This window comes from Dryobates pubescens, chromosome 25, assembly GCF_014839835.1.
Source record: "Dryobates pubescens isolate bDryPub1 chromosome 25, bDryPub1.pri, whole genome shotgun sequence".
Lineage (NCBI taxonomy): Eukaryota > Metazoa > Chordata > Aves > Piciformes > Picidae > Dryobates > Dryobates pubescens.
The window spans coordinates 17,030,593-17,045,049 of record NC_071636.1 but is presented as its reverse complement, the minus strand read 5'-3'; the positions used below and the strand labels follow the sequence as shown (position 1 = coordinate 17,045,049).

General features: G+C 59.6%; 1 protein-coding gene across 1 annotated transcript in view; it reads right to left on the bottom strand.

Annotated features, from left to right (window-relative positions):
- Nucleotides 1-14,457, bottom strand: part of LOC104300222 (sucrase-isomaltase, intestinal) — a 57,983-nt gene that overhangs the window by 41,651 nt on the left and 1,875 nt on the right. Inside the window, exons 2-6 of the mRNA XM_054172856.1 lie at nt 8,419-8,546; nt 4,515-4,567; nt 2,329-2,449; nt 1,749-1,858; nt 511-662 (exon numbers count right to left, since the gene is read on the bottom strand). Of these exons, the coding sequence (XP_054028831.1) occupies nt 511-662; nt 1,749-1,858; nt 2,329-2,449; nt 4,515-4,567; nt 8,419-8,546 (564 nt within the window). The remainder of the gene's footprint in view (nt 1-510; nt 663-1,748; nt 1,859-2,328; nt 2,450-4,514; nt 4,568-8,418; nt 8,547-14,457) is intronic.

The window sequence follows — 14,457 nt, the reverse complement described above, 5'->3', positions numbered from 1 at the left end:
CCCTGTCCCAACTAGACCCTGTCCCATTGGCCACCAGTCTCTGACTGCCTTCCTTCAACCACTTGGCCTCCAACTAGACCCTGTCCCAACCACACCCCATCCCAACTAGACCCTGTCCCAACCACACCCCATCCCAACTAGACCCTGTCCCAACCACACCCCATCCCAACTAGACCCTGTCCCATTGACCACCACTCTCTGACTGCCTTCCTTCAACCACTTGGCCTCCAACTAGACCCCATCCCAACTAGACCCTGTCTCATTGGCCACCAGTCTCTGACTGCCTTCCTTCAACCACTTGGCCTCCAACTAGACCCTGTCCCAACTAGACCCTGTCCCATTGGCTACGACTCTCTGACTTCTTTCCTTCAACCACTTGGCCTCCACCTCACTCCCCAGTCATCCAGGCCACACTTCCTATGCCCAAGAAGATACCTTCTGAGCTAACAACCATCATGGGGATGGAGTCCACCACACTTGGAGATGAAGAAACTCCCCAGATGTACTCACACAACTTTTCCAGTGCTGGCTCTGATCACCTTGATGCCAAAGGGGTTGTGCTGGACCTCAACTTTATAGTTGAGGTTGGAGGCTGCTGGATCAGTGAAGGATCCCACATGCTCATGGGGGACTTCATACCTTTGGTTGTTGGGGTCAGTGATCTAGGTGGGGTGGGGTTGAAAGGCCAAAGTGAGGTCAAAGGACAAAGTGGTTAAAAGGCCAAAAGAAGACATTTAGTCCTTGATGCCTCTTCCCAGCAGGAGCATCCAAATTGCACCTGGGGAGCGAAAAACTCCCCATCCCCACCTGCTGTCCAGAGAGCAGCACCCCAAGAAGTGACCAACATCAACCAAGGGCAACATGGAGCCTGGGCAGACCTGCTCAGCCTCTCTCCTTGGGTGGCTGAAGAGAGCATTCCCCACTTCTGCCTGATCTGAGCTGGACTTCCCCGTGGGAAAGAGGCAGGGGGTGGGGGAGGGGAGGGGAGGGGAGGGGAGGGGAGGGGAGGGGAGGGGAGGGGAGGGGAAAAAGATGATGACTAAAAAGAAGGAAAAGGGGAAGGAGAAAGAAAAGGGGAAGGAGAAAGAAAAGGGGAAAGGAGAAAGAAAGGGGAAAGAAAGGAGAAAGAAAGGGGAAAGGAGAAAGAAAGGGGAAAGGAGAAAGAAAGGGGAAAGGAGAAAGAAAGGGGAAAGGAGAAAGAAAGGGGAAAGGAGAAAGAAAGGGGAAAGGAGAAAGAAAGGGGAAAGGAGAAAGAAAGGGGAAAGGAGAAAGAAAGGGGAAAGGAGAAAGAAAGGGGAAAGGAGAAAGAAAGGGGAAAGGAGAAAGAAAGGGGAAAGGAGAAAGAAAGGGGAAAGGAGAAAGAAAGGGGAAAGGAGAAAGAAAGGGGAAAGGAGAAAGAAAGGGGAAAGGAGAAAGAAAGGGGAAAGGAGAAAAGGGAAAGGAGAAAAGGGAAAGGAGAAAAGGGAAAGGAGAAAAGGGAAAGGAGAAGAAGAGAAGAGCAGAGACACTGAGAGTGGCAGAAGCAATCCTGAAGCTTTCTATGGTTTTGGGTTTGGAGCTCCTCAAGGCTGAGCCCTGCTGCAAGGGCTTTTGGGTCCAAACAAAGCCTCTTTCAGTCAGAGATCCTGGGAGGGCCACAGCTGGGTGGGGGTCAGAGGGCAGGGAGGAGAATGGAGGCACCTGCGGAACATCTCCTGGTGGAGCAGCGAGGTCCAAACCCTTCCAAGCAGGGGTGGGGAGAAGCTCACCTTGAAGCGGAGGCGGTTGGGCGTCTGGTGCTGGGTGGTGAGCAGAAGGTTGTCGATGTCCTGGCCGAAGAGCGACGGCGAGGGGAGCCTGGCCAGCGCCGCCTGCAGGCCTGTCGGGAAGAGACCGAGGAGGGGTTGGGTGGGAAGGGACCTCCGAAAGGCAAAGCAGGGGGAGAGCTGGGATGGAGAAATGATCAGCCATCAAGATGGTCAACCATGAGTGATGGTCAGCCATGACTGTGGGTCAACCATGAGTGATAGCCAACCATGAGTGTTGGTCAGCCATGAGTGATGGCCAGTCATGAGTGTTGGTCAGCCATGAGTGATCAGCCATGTATGATGGTCAACCATGAGTGAAGGCCAACCATGAGTGATGGCCAGCCATGACTGTGGGTCTACCATGAGTGAGGGCCAACCATGAGTGATGGTCTACCATGAGTGATCAGCCATGAATGATGGCCAAGCATGGGAGAGGGTCAACAGTGAATGATGGCCAAGCATGGGGGAGGGGGAGGGGGAGAAAGGGAGAGAGGGAGGGAGGGAGAGAGGGAGGGAGAGAGGGAGGGAGAGGCCAACTCACCCTGCTGCGTGGTCACCAGGTCCCCATCCACTGTGTAGCCATGGTCTGAGGAGAAGTAGCACCAGGGCGCGTTGGGGTCGCTGAGGGGGCTCCAGCAGCAGCCGCGCCGCGAGCAGAGGCTCTGGCCCCAGAGAGGAGATTTGAGGAGAGCTGAACCCCACCCTGGAGCCCAACCACCATTATCAACTCACATTAACTAACTGCACACCACCATTGACTCACATTGACTAATTATTGACTAATTATTAACTCACATTAACTAATTCCATGTCATCATCAACTTATATTAACAAACTCCTCACCATTATTAACTAACATTAATTCCTCACCAGTATTGACTAATATTAACTAGTGCCACACCCTTATTAACTCACATTAACTAATTCCATGCCATTAATAATATTAACACACTCCTCACCATCATTACCTAATATTAACTAATTCCACATCATTATTGACTAATATTCACTAATTCTTCACCATTATTAACTCACATTAACTAACTCCTTGCCATTATTGACTAATATTGACTAACTGTTGGCCATTATTAATGAATATTAACTAACTCCTCACCCTTACTAACTAACATTAACACACTCCTGGCCATTGTTAACTGATATTAACTAACTCCTGGCCATTATTAACTAGAATTAACACACTCCTCCCCATTATTAACTGATATTAACTAACTCCTGGCCATTATTAACTAGCATTAACACACTCCTGGCCATTGTTAACTGATATTAACTAACTCCTGGCCATTATTAACTAGAATTAACACACTCCTCCCCATTATTAACTGATATTAACTAACTCCTGGCCATTATTAATGAATATTAACTAGCTCCTCACCATTATTAACTAACATTCACACACTCCTCACCACTATTAATTAATATTGACTAACTCCTGGCCATTATTAACTACAATTAACACACTCCTCCCCGTTATTAACGGATATTAACTAACTCCTGGCCATTATTAACTGATATTAACACACTCCTCACCATTATTAACAGATATTAACTAACTCCTGGCCATTATTAACTACCACTAACACACTCCTACCCATTATTTACAGATATTAACTAACTCCTGGCCATTATTAACTAGCACTAACACACTCCTCCCCATTATTAACTGATATTAACTAACTCCTGGCCATTATTAACTGATATTAACATACTCCTCCCCATTATTAACTGATATTAACTAACTCCTGGCCATTATTAACTAGCACTAACACACTCCTCCCCATTATTAACAGATATTAACTAACTCCTGGCCATTATGAACTAACATTAACACACTCCTCCCCATTGTTAACTGATATTAACTAACTCCTGGCCATTATTAATGAATATTAACTAGCTCCTCCCCATTATTAACTGATATTAACTAACTCCTGGCCATTATTAACTAGCACTAACACACTCCTCACCATTGTTAACTGATATTAACTAACTCCTGGCCATTATTAATGAATATTAACTAGCTCCTCCCCATTATTAACTGATATTAACTAACTCCTGGCCATTATTAACTAGCATTAACACACTCCTCCCCATTATTAACAGATATTAACTAACTCCTGGCCATTATGAACTAACATTAACACACTCCTCCCCATTGTTAACTGATATTAACTAACTCCTGGCCATTATTAATGAATATTAACTAGCTCCTCCCCATTATTAACTGATATTAACTAACTCCTGGCCATTATTAACTAGCACTAACACACTCCTCCCCATTATTAACAGATATTAACTAACTCCTGGCCATTATGAACTAACATTAACACACTCCTCCCCATTGTTAACTGATATTAACTAACTCCTGGCCATTATTAATGAATATTAACTAGCTCCTCCCCATTATTAACTGATATTAACTAACTCCTGGCCATTATTAACTAGCACTAACACACTCCTCACCATTGTTAACTGATATTAACTAACTCCTGGCCATTATTAATGAATATTAACTAGCTCCTGGCCATTATTAACTGATATTAACTAGCTCCTCCCCATCATTAACTAACATTAACGCACTCCTCCCCACTATTAACCAATACTAACAAATCCCACGTCATTTTTAACTCACACTAACTAATTTCACACCACTATTAACAGCTAATAACTAATTATCAGGGAGGGCAGGGGGGGTCCCCCCTCATTCCAGACCTTGGTGGCGATCTGGTCCGGGATGCAGTCGACCCTCTGGGCTGTGGCCACGGCTGGGCAGGAAGGGGAAAACTCTGGGAGGAGGGAGGAGGAGGGGAGATGGGGAGGGGGGGAGGAGGAGGGGAGATGGGGAGGGGGGGAGGAGGAGGGGAGATGGGGAGGGGGGGAGGAGGAGGGGAGATGGGGAGGGGGGGGAGGAGGAGGGGAGGGGGGGAGGGGAGGAGGAGGGGAAGGGAGGAGGAGGGGAGGGGAGGAGGAGAGGGGGAGAGGAGGAGGAGGGAGGGAGGGGAGGAGGAGGGGGAGAGGAGGAGGAGGAGGGGGAGAGGGGAGGAGGAGGGGAGGGGGAGGGGAGGAGGAGGGGAGGGGAGGAGGTGGGAGAGGGGAGGAGGAGGGGAGGGGAGGAGGAGGGGAGGGGAGGAGGAGGGGAGGCAGAGGAGGAGGGGAGGGAGGAGGAAGGGAGGCAGAGGAGGAGGGGAGGGAGGAGGAGGGGAGGGGAGGAGATGGGGAGGGGAGGAGATGGGGAGGGGAGGAGATGGGGAGGGGAGGAGATGGGGAGGGGAGGAGATGGGGAGGGGAGGAGATGGGGAGGGGAGGAGATGGGGAGGGGGGAGGGGAGGAGATGGGGAGGGGGGAGGGGAGGAGATGGGGAGGGGGGAGGGGAGGAGATGGGGAGGGGGGAGGGGAGGAGATGGGGAGGGGGAGGAGAGGAGATGGGGAGGGGGGAGGAGAGGAGATGGGGAGGGGGGAGGAGGGGAGGAGATGGGAGGGGAGGAGAGGGGGCGGGGAGGAGATGGGGAGGGGAGGAGATGGGGAGGGGAGGAGGATGGGGATGGGAGGAGATGGGGAGGGGAGGAGATGGGGAGGGGAGGAGATGGGGAGGGGGAGGGAGGAGATGGGGAGGGGGGAGGAGAGGAGATGGGGAGGGGGGAGGAGAGGAGATGGGGAGGGGGGAGGAGAGGAGATGGGGAGGGGGGAGGAGAGGAGATGGGGAGGGGGGAGGAGAGGAGATGGGGAGGGGGGAGGAGAGGAGAAGGGAGGGGGGAGGAGAGGAGGAAGGGAGGGGGGCGGAGAGGAGGACGGGAGGGGGGAGGAGAGGAGGAAGGGAGGGGGGAGGAGAGGAGGAAGGGAGGGGGAGGAGAGGAGGAAGGGAGGGGGAGGAGAGGAGGAAGGGAGGGGGAGGAGAGGAGGAAGGGAGGGGGAGGAGAGGAGGAAGGGAGGGGGAGGAGAGGAGGAAGGGAGGGGGGAGGAGAGGAGGAAGGGAGGGGGGAGGAGAGGAGGAGGGAGGGGGGAGAGAGGAGGGAGGTGGAAGAGAGGAGGGAGGGGGAAGAGAGGAGGGAGGGGGAGGAGAGGAGGGAGGGGGAGGAGAGGAGGGAGGGGGAGGAGAGGAGGGAGGGGGAGGAGAGGAGGAAGGAAGGGGGAGGAGAGGGGTAGGAGATGGAAGGGGGAGGGGGGAGGAGATGGGAAGGGGGAGGGGGGAGGAGATGGGAAGAGGGGAGGGGGGAGGAGATGGGGAGGGGGGAGGGGGGAGGAGATGGGGAGGGGGGAGGGGGGAGGAGATGGGGAGTGGGGAGGGGGAGGAGATGGGGAGGGGGAGGAGATGGGGAGGGGGAGGAGATGGGGAGGGGGAGGAGATGGGGAGGGGGGAGGAGATGGGGAGGGGGGAGGAGATGGGGAGGGGGGAGGAGATGGGGAGGGGGGAGGAGATGGGGAGGGGGGAGGAGATGGGGAGGGGGGAGGAGGATGGGGAGGGGGGAGGAGGATGGGGAGGGGGGAAGGAGGATGGGGAGGGGGAAAGGAGGATGGGGAGGGGGAAAGGAGGATGGGGAGGGGGGAAGGAGGATGGGGAGGGGGGAAGGAGATGGGGAGGGGGGGAAGGAGATGGGGAGGGGGGGAAGGAGATGGGGAGGGGGGGAAGGAGATGGGGAGGGGGGGAAGGAGATGGGGAGGGGGGAGGAGATGGGGAGGGGGGAGGAGATGGGGAGGGGGGAGGAGATGGGGAGGGGGGAGGAGATGGGGAGGGGGGAAGGAGATGGGGAGGGGGGGAAGGAGATGGGGAGGGGGGGAAGGAGATGGGGAGGGGGGGAAGGTGATGGGGAGGGGGGGAAGGAGATGGGGAGGGGGGGAAGGAGATGGGGAGGGGGGGAAGGAGATGGGGAGGGGGGGAGGAGATGGGGAGGGGGGAGGAGATGGGGAGGGGAGAATGGTTAGTACAAACCATTAAATGATTAGCTAATTAATAATGCTAATAGCAATAACGATGGGCCGGGGCCTAATAGCCTCGGGGCTGGGAGGGCATTCTGGGACGGAAGGGTCGCGGGTCACGTGCCTGGGGCATTGATTATTAGCAACTGGTGATCAGTTGGAGACACTCAGCGATGATGATGATGCTATTATCATCATCATCATCATAGCAACACAACCATCACGCAATAATAATCTAATGTTAATAACAATATTGATAACAATGTGGTTAATGATAAACTAATCATGCAATCATCATATTACTGTTAAGCATAAGATACCACTAACGTCAGTAATGCTGCTACCACTGCCCCCAATAACTGACCACAATCACCATCACTGGGGCACTGTGCTGCTTACTGCCCTTAGGACGATCCCCAGCAGTATTTATTACCCTTCAATGTCATTATTGATTACTATTATTCCCCCTGCTGCTATGGCAGCATTGCTCTTGCTGTGATTGTTGTTATTACTGCTACTCTTAGTCCCTCCTCAAACCTTTGACCCTCCCCAGCCCCTCCTCGACCCCTCCCCAGCCCCTCCTCGACCCCTTCTTCGACCCCCCCCGACCCTACCCAGCCCCTCCTCGACCCCTCCCCAGCCCCTCCTCGACCCTTTCTGAGCCCCTTCCCGAGCCCCTCCTCGACCCCTTCTTCGACCCCCCCCGACCCTACCCAGCCCCTCCTCGACCCCTCCCCAGCCCCTCCTCGACCCCTCCCCAGCCCCTCCTCGACCCCTCCTCGACCCCCTCCGACCCTTCCGAGTCCTTCCTCAATCTCTGCTGCAAGGATCTCCTCTGCTCTACTTTCAAACCTTTGGCTCTCATCCTGCCCGTGGATTCCACGTGTCCTCACTCCTGTCCTTAGGGCTCCACACCCCCCCGCGTGTCCTCACTCCTGTCCCGAGGGCTCCACACCCCCCCGCGTGTCCTCACTCCTGTCCTGAGGGCTCCACACCCCCCCCCCGCGTGTCCTCACTCCTGTCCTTAGGGCTCCACACCCCCCCCGCGTGTCCTCACTCCTGTCCCGAGGGCTCCACACCCCCCCGCGTGTCCTCACTCCTGTCCTGAGGGCTCCACACCCCCCCCCCGCGTGTCCTCACTCCTGTCCTGAGGGCTCCACACCCCCCCACGCGTGTCCTCACTCCTGTCCTGAGGGCTCCACACCCCCCCACGCGTGTCCTCACTCCTGTCCTGAGGGCTCCACACCCCCCCCGCGTGTCCTCACTCCTGTCCTGAGGGCTCCACACCCCCCCACGCGTGTCCTCACTCCTGTCCTGAGGGCTCCACAGCCCTCCCCCCGCGAGTCCTCACTCCTGTCCCGAGGGCTCCACACCCCCCCCCCCGCGTGTCCTCACTCCTGTCCTGAGGGCTCCACACCCCCCCCCCCGCGTGTCCTCACTCCTGTCCTGAGGGCTCCACACCCCCCCGCGTGTCCTCACTCCTGTCCTGAGGGCTCCACACCCCCCCACGCGTGTCCTCACTCCTGTCCCGAGGGCTCCACACCCTCCACGTATGTCCACATGAGTGGCCAGAGCCTTCCACACCCCCCCACGCGTGTCCTCACTCCTGTCCTGAGGGCTCCACACCCCCCCACGCGTGTCCACGCAGCTCTCCAGAGGCCTCCAGACGCCACAGAGCCGCAGGTGGGAAGGGGCCACTCACCGGCATCCTCTGAGGACGCTGAATCCCTGGTGGCCAAGAGCCCGATGAGGACGCACAGAGCGACCACCACCAGGCAGAAGAGGACAATCAAAGTGATCTCCAACTTGCTGAACTTCCTCTTCCCCATCCTGGGGGAAGGAAACAAAAAACCACCAAAAGCAAAGGGAAAAGAACAAATTTTGGTGGTGAGCAGGAAAGGGCTGCGGGGAACGCGGGGGGGCTGTCAGCTCTCGGGCGCCGCCCTGTGGAGCTCCGGGGGCAAAGCAGCCTCTGGCCCAGGTCCTGAAGGGATTCCACTGACATGTCCTTGGCTCTTGAGCGCCTCCCTCTGGATCTCCGAGGGCAGGCAGCACCCGGGGGCTTCTCCTCAGCTTCCTCAAGCTGAGACAGCCAAACCTCCAGGACTGCCCAGCTCTGCTCTGCCTTGGTGCGACAGAAACACCTCCCTGGGCAACCTCTGCCGCTGCCCCACCGCCCCCTGAGCCTCTTCCATCGTTCCCCAGCCCCCTGAGCCTCTTCCATCGTTCCCCAGCACCCCCTGAGCCTCTTCCATCGTTCCCCAGCCCCCTGAGCCTCGTCCATCGTTCCCCAGCCCCCTGAGCCTCTTTCATCGTTCCCCAACCCCCTGAGCCTCTTCCATCGTTCCCCAACCCCCTGAGCCTCTTCCATCGTTCCAGCACCCCCTGAGCCTCCTCCATCGTTCCCCAGCCCCCTGAGCCTCTTCCATCGTTCCACCACCCCCCTGAGCCTCCTCCATCGTTCCCCAGCCCCCTGAGCCTCTTCCATCGTTCCCCAGCCCCCTGAGCCTCTTCCATCGTTCCCCAGCCCCCTGAGCCTCTTCCATCGTTCCCCAGCCCCCTGAGCCTCCTCCATCGTTCCCCAGCCCCCTGAGCCTCCTCCATCGTTCCACCACCCCCTGAGCCTCTTCCATCGTTCCCCAGCACCCCCTGAGCCTCTTCCATCGTTCCCCAGCCCCCTGAGCCTCTTCCATCGTTCCCCAGCCCCCTGAGCCTCCTCCATCGTTCCCCAGCACCCCCTGAGCCTCTTCCATCGTTCCACCACCCCCTGAGCCTCCTCCATCGTTCCCCAGCCCCCTGAGCCTCTTCCATCGTTCCCCAGCCCCCTGAGCCTCCTCCATCGTTCCCCAGCACCCCCTGAGCCTCTTCCATCGTTCCAGCACCCCCTGAGCCTCCTCCATCGTTCCCCAGCCCCCTGAGCCTCTTCCATCGTTCCCCAGCCCCCTGAGCCTCTTCCATCGTTCCCCAGCCCCCTGAGCCTCTTCCATCGTTCCCCAGCCCCCTGAGCCTCCTCCATCGTTCCCCAGCCCCCTGAGCCTCCTCCATCGTTCCACCACCCCCTGAGCCTCTTCCATCGTTCCCCAGCACCCCCTGAGCCTCTTCCATCGTTCCCCAGCCCCCTGAGCCTCTTCCATCGTTCCCCAGCCCCCTGAGCCTCCTCCATCGTTCCCCAGCACCCCCTGAGCCTCTTCCATCGTTCCCCCGCCCCCTGAGCCTCCTCCATCGTTCCCCAGCCCCCTGAGCCTCTTCCATCGTTCCCCAGCCCCCTGAGCCTCCTCCATCGTTCCCCAGCACCCCCTGAGCCTCTTCCATCGTTCCAGCACCCCCTGAGCCTCCTCCATCGTTCCCCAGCCCCCTGAGCCTCTTCCATCGTTCCCCAGCCCTCCTGCAGCCTCAGTCTCTTCTCCACTTTCAGACTTTTCACCTCCAAGTCTTCCCTCTCTACATTTCAGTTTTCCTCCATAGGAAAGAAGCAAATAAAAGAGTCCAAAGCCTCCAGAGTCCCAGGATGGAGAATTCCAGGATCTACTGATGGAGAATTCCAGGATCTACTGATGCACAATCCTAGTATCTACTGATTCCCCATCCCAGGATCCACTGATCCCCAGGCTCTGCTGCTCCACAGCGCCAGGATCTGATGATGTACAATCCCAGGATGTGCTACTCCACAATCCCAGGCTCTCTGCTCCCCAGCCCCAGGCTCTGCTGCTCCCCCCCGGGCCCCAGGCTCTGCTGCTCCCCCCCCGGCCCCAGGCTCTGCTGCTCCCCCCCCGGCCCCAGGCTCTCTGCTCCCCCCTGGACCCAGGCTCTGCTGCTCCCCACCGGCCCCAGGCTCTCTGCTCCCCCCTGGACCCAGGCTCTGCTGCTCCCCCCCCGGCCCCAGGCTCTGCTCCCCCCTGGACCCAGGCTCTGCTGCTCCCCCCCCGGCCCCAGGCTCTGCTCCCCCCTGGCCCCAGGCTCTGCTGCTCCCCCCCCGGCCCCAGGCTCTGCTCCCCCCTGGCCCCAGGCTCTGCTGCTCCCCGGCCCCAGGCTCTCTGCTCACCGGCCCCAGGCTCTGCTCCCCCCCGGCCCCAGGCTCTGCTGCTCCCCGGCCCCAGGCTCTGCTGCTCCCCAGCCCCAGGCTCTGCTGCTCCCCCCCGGCCCCAGGCTCTGCTGCTCCCCCCCCGGCCCCAGGCTCTGCTGCTCCCCCCCGGCCCCAGGCTCTCTGCTCCCCCCCGGCCCCAGGCTCTGCTGCTCCCCGGCCCCAGGCTCTGCTGCTCCCCGGCCCCAGGCTCTGCTGCTCCCCCCCCCGCCCCCAGGCTCTCTGCTCCCCGGCCCCAGGCTCTGCTGCTCCCCGGCCCCAGGCTCTCTGCTCCCCCCCCGGCCCCAGGCTCTGCTGCTCCCCGGCCCCAGGCTCTCTGCTCCCCATCCCCAGGCTCTGCTGCTCCCCCCCAGCCCCAGGCTCTCTGCTCCCCGGCCCCAGGCTCTGCTGCTCCCCGGCCCCAGGCTCTGCTGCTCCCCCCCGGCCCCAGGCTCTGCTGCTCCCCAGCCCCAGGCTCTGCTGCTCCCCAGCCCCAGGCTCTCTGCTCCCCCCCAGCCCCAGGCTCTGCTGCCCCCCTGGCCCCAGGCTCTGCTGCTCCCCCCCGGCCCCAGGCTCTGCTGCTCCCCAGCCCCAGGCTCTGCTGCTCCCCGGCCCCAGGCTCTGCTGCCCCCCGGCCCCAGGCTCTGCTGCTCCCCCCCGGCCCCAGGCTCTCTGCTCCCCAGCCCCAGGCTCTGCTCCCCAGCCCCAGGCTCTGCTGCCCCCCAGCCCCAGGCTCTGCTGCTCCCCAGCCCCAGGCTCTGCTGCTCCCCGGCCCCAGGCTCTGCTGCCCCCCAGCCCCAGGCTCTGCTGCTCCCCGGCCCCAGGCTCTGCTGCTCCCCCCCGGCCCCAGGCTCTGCTGCTCCCCAGCCCCAGGCTCTCTGCTCCCCAGCCCCAGGCTCTGCTGCTCCCCATCCCCAGGCTCTCTGCTCCCCCCCGGCCCCAGGCTCTGCTGCCCCCCAGCCCCAGGCTCTGCTGCTCCCCGGCCCCAGGCTCTGCTGCTCCCCCCCGGCCCCAGGCTCTGCTGCCCCCCGGCCCCAGGCTCTCTGCTCCCCGGCCCCAGGCTCTGCTGCTCCCCGGCCCCAGGCTCTGCTGCTCCCCGGCCCCAGGCTCTCTGCTCCCCGGCCCCAGGCTCTCTGCTCCCCAGTCCCAGGCTCTGCTGCTCCCCAGTCCCAGGCTCTGCTGCTCCCCCCCGGCCCCAGGCTCTGCTGCCCCCCAGCCCCAGGCTCTCTGCTCCCCGGCCCCAGGCTCTGCTGCTCCCCAGCCCCAGGCTCTCTGCTCCCCGGCCCCAGGCTCTCTGCTCCCCGGCCCCAGGCTCTGCTGCCCCCCAGCCCCAGGCTCTCTGCTCCCCGGCCCCAGGCTCTGCTGCCCCCCAGCCCCAGGCTCTGCTGCCCCCCAGCCCCAGGCTCTCTGCTCCCCAGCCCCTGCTGCTCCTCACCTACCTTAGAGCTGAGCTCTGTCCTCCTCCAGCCTTGCTGTGGCTTCCAGGTGGCTGCCAGCCTTTATCACCTTCTCTTATCAGCCAGGAGAGGCCAATCCCGCAGCTGGGGCCAGGATGTGCCTGGGGTTTTTCCCTGCTCTTTCATCATTCCTCTTCTTTGGTTTTTTTGGTTTGTTTTGTTTTTACAGCTTGGTTTTGCTGATTGTGCAGAGCCTGAGTGAGTCACCAGCCAGGGGCATTGCATTGCCACCCATTGAGGTTTCTGCTGCCCTGCTGGCTCCCAGCCCTGGAAGTTTTCCACTAGAGGGCTGCAAAAGGAGGGGGGGGGGGAAGATCAGGAGAGGTTTTTCCTGATTTCAGGAATTTTCATCACCTGGAGGAGAAATAAATAACCCCAAGGCCTCAGCCAGGTGATGGAGACAAAGGAATTGTGGCCAATGGTCCCCTGCAAGGCATGAAGAAGTGTGGGCAGCAGGTCAAGGGAGCTTCTCCTCCTCCCCAGCCCCTACTCTGCCTCTAGGGAGGCCTCACCTGCAGCACTGGGACCAGTTCTGGGCTCCCCAGTTCCAGTGGGGCAGGGAACTGCTGGAGAGAGTCAAGTGGGGGCTGGGGAGGTACTGGGGGGGGACTAGGGAGGTACTGGGAGGGGCTGGGAAGGTGCTGGGGGGGGTGGAGAAGCTCTGTGAGGAGGCCCTGGGGCTGAGAGCCTGGAGCAGAGCAGCCCCAGGGGGGGGTCTGAGCAATGCTCAGCACGAGTTAAGGGAGCTGTGGGGGGGCAAGAGGCTGGGGGCAGACTCTGCTCAGTGGTGCCCAGGGCCAGGCACAAACTGGCACCAGGGAGGTTCCATCCAGAGAAATATTCTTGGCTTGGAGGCTGTTGGAGGCCTGGAGGAGGCTGCCCAGAGAGGCTGTGGAGCCTCCTTCTCTGGTGACCTCCCAACCCCTCCTGGGCAAGCTGCTGGGGGTTGGCCCTGCTGGAGCAGGATGAGCTCCCAGAGGTCCCTTCCAAACCTGACCCTGCTGGGAGGCTGTGAAAGGCCAAGAGGCCAAATTGGTTCCAACTCATCCAAGGCTTCCTTGGACCTCCCTGGCTCCACCCTCAAGCCCCAGAGCAGCTGCTCAGAGCCACCTGGGCTACCCCTAAAACCTCTTTCCTTCACCTCAAGAGGATGGAGAAACCTTTCCCAAGAATTCAGGAGCAAGACTCCTTCAGGGCAGCTCCACCCAGGGAGGAGGAGAAGCTCTTCCCAGCACCTCCAACCTCCCAGCTCCCCTGCATTCATCCCCAGGAAGGGTTGGGTTGGAAGGGACCTCCAAGCTCCTCCAGTTCCACCCCCCCCTGCCACGGGCCCAGGGTGGCTCAGGGCCTCTTCCAGCCTGGCCCTGAGCCATCCATGGCCTCCCTGGGCAGCCTGCTCCAGCATCTCCTCAGCCTCATGGTGAAGAACTTCTCCTCATGTCCAACCTAAACCTCCCCTGCTCCAGTCTCAAGCCATCCTGGCACCCCCAAGCTCCCTCTCAGAAGTCCCTCCCCAGCTCTCCTGGAGCCTCCTTCAGGTGCTGGGAGGCTGCTCTGAGGTCTCCAGGCTGAACAGCCCCAAGCCTCCCACCCTGACCCCACAGCAGAGGTTCTGCAGCCCTCTGAGCATCTTGGGGGCCTCCTCTGGACCCTCTCCAACAGTTCCAAGTCCTTCTTGTGCTGGGGACCCCCAGAACTTCTGAGTCCCTCCTTGATCCTTTGACCTTTCTGAGTCTCTCCTCAGTCCTTCGACCCTCCTGAGTCCCTCCACAATCCCTTTACCTTTTTGCCCTCCTCCTTGACTCTTCTGATTCCCTCCTTGACCTTTCTGAGCCCCTCCTCAAGCTGGGCACTTCCTTGGCTCACGTGGCTGCCGTGTGCCCTCTCCAGGTGCCTTTATCTCCACTCAAGGAGTTCTTCCTTTCTCACTTTGACCCTTCCAGGCCCTTTCCTTGGTCTCACCAGGCTGGTGCCCAATGTGAAGCTCAAAGGGTTGGAGATAAGGAGAAGCTGGAATGTGCCAGCTCCAGCTTATGGCCCTTGATTAGATAAGCAAGGAGCAGGAGGCTCCTGGCTTGGCCATGGGACTTCTGCACCTTGCTCTTGAGGCACCTCCTGGATGCACCCAGCTCCTGCTCCCCCTCTTCTTTCTCTGACCTTTACCTTGAGGCACCTCCTGGATGCACCCAGCTCCTGCTCCCCCTCTTCTTTCTCTGACCTTTAC